This window comes from Oreochromis niloticus, linkage group LG23, assembly GCF_001858045.2.
Source record: "Oreochromis niloticus isolate F11D_XX linkage group LG23, O_niloticus_UMD_NMBU, whole genome shotgun sequence".
Lineage (NCBI taxonomy): Eukaryota > Metazoa > Chordata > Actinopteri > Cichliformes > Cichlidae > Oreochromis > Oreochromis niloticus.
Genome location: NC_031986.2, coordinates 23,464,924 through 23,471,614, shown reverse-complemented (window position 1 = coordinate 23,471,614; position 6,691 = coordinate 23,464,924). Strand labels below are relative to the sequence as shown.

The 6,691-nt window shown below is 37.7% G+C and overlaps 1 protein-coding gene across 1 annotated transcript; it reads right to left on the bottom strand.

The window, feature by feature from the left end:
- Window positions 1-727: 727 nt before the first annotated feature.
- Window positions 728-3,216, bottom strand: LOC100705970 (dynein light chain Tctex-type 1). The gene is made up of 5 exons (XM_003454683.5): window positions 3,038-3,216; window positions 2,654-2,695; window positions 1,966-2,089; window positions 1,322-1,399; window positions 728-1,228 (listed from the first exon to the last, which is right to left on the bottom strand). Exons 1-5 carry the CDS (start codon window positions 3,074-3,076, stop codon window positions 1,155-1,157), a joined length of 357 nt encoding a protein of 118 aa, XP_003454731.1. The 5' UTR covers window positions 3,077-3,216; the 3' UTR covers window positions 728-1,154.
- Window positions 3,217-6,691: the final 3,475 nt, after the last annotated feature.

Sequence of the window (6,691 nt, the reverse complement as noted above, 5' to 3'; positions counted from 1 at the left end):
GATCCCTGCTTTAGCAAAGCTGTCCTAGTTTAACGGCGACATCTGACATTTGTCTGCGACACTGGTGCAAGGCAGACGTGAATAATCTTTTGTTCCAGTGAAAAACGGGTCAAACACGTGTTATGATTTAATGTTGTCAGTGTTTTGTTTTATGTCATGTTTAAGGAGTTGTTCTCCAGTCGGTGCAGTCGGTGCTGAGAGCTGCTGTGCTTCGGCACAAATTCGAGGCGCTTGTAAACTCCCTGTCATTGCATTACAGAGGAAAATATTTTACTTTTTTAAGTTTGTTAAACTAAAAAAAAAAAAAAAAAAAAAAAAAAAGTCCTGCAATCAACTCATAAAAGAAACAACTATAAAATGTTATTCCTTTAGGGTTTAAATTAAATATTAACTATTAAATAAGGTAAATACTTCTTTATTTTTACTTCAGAAAAAAATGTATAAGTCATATATTTGTATAATGAGTTAGGTTTACTTTATTTAAATGAAAGTCTTAAAACACTGTTGCTAAAGAATCTCATAACTGTTCTGTTTAACAAAAAGAAGCCTAACATGATAAATGCTCCAAATAAACACATTATAAACAAATCTTTATTCAAAGAAAATAAAAAAAACATAAAAATGTAAAATAAAGCAGGATAAAATCAATGGGATCATAAATAAGCAGAAAAAAATAAAACAGAATTACGCTTTTATTAGTGTAAAGAAAGACGAGGGGAAGCTGCTGCTCGTTCTTAAATGTCTTCGTGTTTATTATCCTGCAGCTCAAGTACAAAAAGTCTCTTTTCTTTCTCATCTACATGATTCACAAACAGACAAAACACTGAAGGACCTGATCGAACGTGTCGTTTTATAGCAAGCTATCAGGCGTCTGGGATAAATGCAGCTTAACATGAAGCTATGAAAGCGCAGCGGTGGCGCGAGGGGAGTAAATACATTACGATGAAGGTGTTTCATGCACCTGAAGGCTGGAAACTGAAGCCATACAGCTGTTTGAGTCTCTGCAGCTGCTGCTCAGAGCTCACCGGTCTGAGGGAGCTGACAGAAGGCACAGACAGCTGTATGTGTGAAGACTATGTGGCACTTGGTGTCCCCCTGCTGGTCACAGGAGCACACTGCACTCCTCGTGGATTCATTAATGTGTGTGCATTTGTCTACGCAGTGGCCACGGCGAACACGCTGACCACACAGTACATGGTGCGGTTTTCCCACCTCACCGTGCAGCTCCCTGCAGACACGAAAAACCAATGAGAAAATGTCGCACATCGAGGAGGGGGAAAAAAAAAAGAAAAAAGAAAAACACCCTAAAATCAACACATACCGTCCATGGCAGTGTCCCAGTAGCAGGAGTTGGCTGTGTGGAGGCCGGCACCTGTTTTCTGCATCACAGCACACGTCACTGTACACACACGAAGTCACAAGAATCAGTTTTAAAGCGTCTCTTTATGTTTCACTCAGCATTTAGTGTCTGCTTTCATTATTTTACCCCACGAGGACAAACGCATAAAAGATTTGAAAAAAAAAAGTCTCTGGATCAGCTGATGTTTTTCCTTTACAGTAACTGTCTTATGTTAAAAAAAAAAAAAAAAAACTGTTTCAATGTGGTACAGGGCCCCCTGGTGGGCTGGTATTGCAGAAATAGTTTGAAATTACAGTACAGCACAGTTGGATATTTATATAAACATATTAATTTATATATATATGTATTGCAATGAAGTTTGTGTCTGAGTGGCAGCCGGATCACATTGGCCTCAGTCAACAGTCTGAGATTTTTATGTTTTTTGAGTTAAATTTTCAAGTGAATCCAACTCTCTCCTCTATTTTTAGAAGAGATTTGAGATTGATGAGAGTGAAGATTTAAGATTGGCTGGGCCCCCTGGAACTTTCTTGTTTTTAAGTGATAATTCACAGGAAGGAAAACATAAGAGCGTGAAAAGATTAACTCTAACAGTAACAAATACACACCAATGTACTTGTACGGCTTCCCCTGTTTGACGAGCTGCGTGAGGCAGCGCTCCACGATGCTTGCCGTCCACTTGTTCACCTGACTCTGGCTGTAGTCTCCGCCGCCCACGACGTTCTCAATGCACTGACACAAACACAGAGAAACGGCATCACAGCACTCAGAGTCATGTGTTAGTCAGCCGGTGCTGCCGGTGCCCGAGGAGACTGAGACAAAGAGGCACTGAGTGCAGCTTGTTTCTGAAGGTTTTTCAGAGGTTTTAAAGAGACTTTTTTTTATGATCTTGAATTTTCCCAGGAGCACAGAAAAACTACACAAGCTTAGCAATGAACCACAAATCAAAAAGCTTCAAGTTATGTGAAAAAATTAATGACACATAAAAGTTACATTTAAAAATAAGAGTGTATTTGTGCTGTTTATATGGCTAGATTTAATTATTAATCTTTAGTCAATCAAACTAAACCATTTACTACACGATCGAAGCATCTCTCCATAAAAACCTGCTGTTAAAATTTTTATTTTTATGACTTAATACTTGGGAAAAATAGTAAATGTGCTTTTGTTTTACTGCCAAAAGAACAAAATCAGTGTTTGTTTAATAAAGACCTGAAAATCATGACGACACTATGGGGCAAAGTGGGTTAAGACATTAAAGGGATTTATAATGCTGCATATAAAAGTAAACCTTACCTCTTTGACTATGGTGTCAGCTTCTTCTGCATTGAATGAGCCCTAAAATAGAGAAAGCAGATCATCAGGTCATAATAAAGATAACATGACATGACAGGACTATGGAAAACGCTAAAGTGACCCATACGATCACTTTGGCAACACTTTTGTGCACAGACTAGCTATTTATTACAGATATAACTTCCTTGGAGCATGTAAACGTTTATTTTTAACAGCACATTAAGCAGTAAAAGCAACAGCGGTTGGTTTTGAATATTATAAATTATATTTATTGATTTTAGGACGTTTGCATTAAAAAAAAAAATCGCCGCTAACACTGGGAATGGCTAGCTAGCTCAATTCTGCTGTCACTGGTGAAAACGGTGAATTCGGATCAGGACTAACCTCGCTTCCGTTATGAAATTCCTCCATTCCTCCTGTCATCTGACACCGGCTAGAGCTGCTTTTTTTATTGACAGAAGAAAAAACAAAGCCAGAAACACCTTTTGTTCACAGATAAAGCGACATCAGCTCTTCGGGACTTCCGGAGGAGCTGTCAGCGGAGTCAACGACACACGAAAAGAGCGATCCGAACCCGGAGGGAGTAGCGGCGCTTAGCTCATCGCTGACCCCTAATGGAGGCTCAGTGAAATACAGCCTTGAGACAGAAATACAGACTGTCTAAATTAAAAATGTACATGCTTGACAAGGTACAGCAGATTGAATTTGGAAGAATGTGAATGCTGTCAGGATGCTTCAAAGACAAGAACTTAAAGAAATCTACTCCCCTATGATGCAGAGACTAAGAATGGACATGGCTAATTAGAAGTGGCAGCAACGTAAGTATGAGGGTAATAAGCCTACTTTCACTACCACATGATGAATTTTGGTTCCAGATTTAGTGATATCCACAAGGTTTACATATATGGAGAGAATATACGTAGACATGTGGAGATACGTGGACAGGACTGTATTGCTAGGATTAAAATGAATGAAATATCGTTTTTTGTTTCTTGTTGTAGTTGAGAAAGTTTGCTTCATGTGTTAAGTTATTGATTGAATTCGGATACCAAGATAATCAGCTTCCTCCTTGTCTCTGCAGTGCTAATATCAAACTTTCTCACTGAGCCCCATTGCAGCTTTGATTCAACGACACCGACCCCCTCATTCAAAACAAGTGGATGGCAGGCAGATAGAACTATGAGAGTTCCTCTTTCTGATTTACCAGCTATTATTATATGTATTGTATTAATATAAATGAAGTTTTGTTGGCACACTCATAACACATAATGTTAATCTTGAAATTCAGTTTATCAAAAAAATTCACATTATGCATGCAGTAGACACAATTTATCAACCACTGCAATAATCTAATAAGGGATGCAAATTAAACATAATAAAATTCATATCCATCTATCATTTCAGTTCTGGTCTTTGTGTTTGTCATTTCACAGGCTGCTGATTGCGAGTATGTGAGGAACTTTGAACTAGGGTTACCCGCACTTCGCGGACTACGTGCACTGTAAAATCTAATTAGTTCACAGAACTCAAAAAAACTATGCAAACTCGTTGCCTCAAAAAAAATTGAGTAAAGTTTACTTAAGATGACTAAGTTAAGGCAACTTATTCACTTTGAGTACAGAGTAAAAACCTATTTAGTTTCTAGAACTCAAAAAAAAATATGCAAACTCGTTGCCTCAAAAAAACTAAGTAAAGCTTACTTAAGATGACTGTTAGGACAACTTATTCATTGCAAGTCTGCAGTATTAAGAATAACTTGATATTTCTGACTGTACAATACTAATTGTTTACCTACTGACAAACATTTCAAGTTCAACTAAGTGAAAAAACAATTTGTGGTAACCTGAATGTGATTAAAAATAATTAACAACACTTTTTGTAATGATGTTAAAAATCAGCCCAACTTTTATTTTCAAATGCAAAGAAGTATAACAGCCAACATACTGGACACTGTTCTGCTGAACAGCAAACAGTTATATTGCCATCACTGTTTTAATCTTACAATGAAACAAAGTCTCAGATGTAATTATTCTGAAAATAAGTTTAGGCCTACCACAAGTTTGTTTTGTACTTACATTACTTATATAATCAAAATAAAATATTTGTTGTTCTGTCACAAGTGCAGTCTCTGATTTAAACAACACATTTGTTTTCCATTCCAACACATGAGCTGGAATGTTGTATTATTTTAAGGATGCTTGTTTCCAGTCCAGGCATTACTGCCTGAATGACTATCATGGATCGAGGTGATCCAAATGTAGGTGCAGAAGAAAGTCTTTAACTTCCCTTAAGTACAGTGGCAGTGGATGTGGGTTGGAGATGCAATGAGCTTGAACCTGCAGGCGACCATCTTCACTGACTACACCATCTGTGACGGAGGACTCGTCTCTCCTGTTGTCCTGCAAGCAAGCAATCATATTTTTTGGAACACAAACTTATTTGCTTTCTTAAAACATTTTTTTCTGCATTTTGTATAGAACAGACTCCAATTCAGACGATCTCAGGCTCCCTCCCCACCGAGAGGTGACATTCAATGTCCCACTTGTCAGTCTGGATTGCCCTGACCACCACCCGACACACAATAATGTCACGAAAGCATCATTTTGAAAAGGGCTATGCAAACATGGCCAATAACTTTCATTCTAATGATGTGCAAAATGATTTGGGCACAAAACAGATTTTGCTGTTAGAAAACTTGCAGACTTCACTATATACAGTGTAGACCCTCTAAACTAAGTTTGGGGGATGTGATCTTTCAAGAAATGCAGACCAAACTGTTGTTGTTTGTTTACTTACACAGCATGTCTTGTAGAATTAACTGTGGTCACCAGCAACAGCATAGTGCAGTCACATCTCAAGTCTAATAACAGAAGACAGGAAAAGATCAGTAAAGAAACAACTTCCCCAAACCAAAGCACAAATAAAACAATAAGTAAAACAGGCGGATCTAAAGTATGATTAAAGTTCAGCCTGATTAAAATAAATGTCACTGACAGTTGCTAATATATTGGAAAACCAAAATACTTACCACTGAGTTGATGTCTTTCTGTCCAACAGCAGGAGTGCTGGTCCTGAGCCTCAAAGACAGTAAGAAGCAAGCAGAGGGAGAAAAAACAGAACATTTTTCAGAAACTGATTTGATCCTTAACGGCTGTGCAATCATTATAACTTACAACACAGAAGGTCAATGTAGACCCCATACAACCAAATTAGACTAACACATATAGTATTAAAAACACAATCTACTGGTATTGGCACTGTCAGTTTTGGGCAGTTTTGTTTAAAAAAAAGACCACCTAATTTAAATATAATCATTACATGCTTGTTAAAAGTTAACTTCCAATATATAAAGTTTCTAATAAGCAAAATGGCCAGATCTAACATATGGCAGGGTTTATATGTAACATAATGTTTCTTATGATTCAACTGTGGAATTTAACTTAATTCTTTAGAAGGACAAGCTATATTACTTTATTCTCAATTATAAAGCCAACCTAGACTTTAACCATTTAACAAGCCACTAATCTGCATTATAGCTTTCACAACAAAACTTGTTTTTAAACACATTTTTTGACAAAACAAATACTACACCGGCTAAAATATAAAATCTCCATTCATCCTTTTCAAGGTTGCGAGCTTATCCCAGCTGTCTTAGGGTGAGAGACAGGGTACACCCTGGACAGGTTACCTGTCTGTCACAGGGCTAACATATAGACACAGACAACCATTTGCACTCACATTCACACCAATGGGCAATTTTAGAGTTTCCAATTAACCTATCATGACTAAATGCATGTCTTTGGAATGTGGAAGGACCTATGTCAGAAATAGGCTGCAAGCCAGTTATTCTTGTTCATAGGAAGAGAAGATAACATGTAATTCTTGTTTCATGTGTAAGCACTGACCACACATTTTCAGCCAGTTCTCCAGTGTGGAGAACTAGCATCTCCAATGTTGGCAACGTGGAGCAACAGTGCTCCACGTTGCCAACGTTGCTCCACGTTACTTGCCAGACTGTTTGTCCATGGAGAAAGGCAA

Excerpts from the sequence above, each read along its gene's own strand:
- LOC100705970 (XM_003454683.5), bottom strand. The coding sequence starts at position 3,076 with ATGACAGGAGGAATGGAGGAATTTCATAACGGAAGCGAG. Across the intron at positions 2,090-2,653 it reads CTGACACCATAGTCAAAGAG|TGCATTGAGAACGTCGTGGG; the intron begins GTAAGGTTTACT and ends TGTTTGTGTCAG. Across the intron at positions 1,400-1,965 it reads GAAGCCGTACAAGTACATTG|TGACGTGTGCTGTGATGCAG; the intron begins GTGTGTATTTGT and ends GTGTGTGTACAG.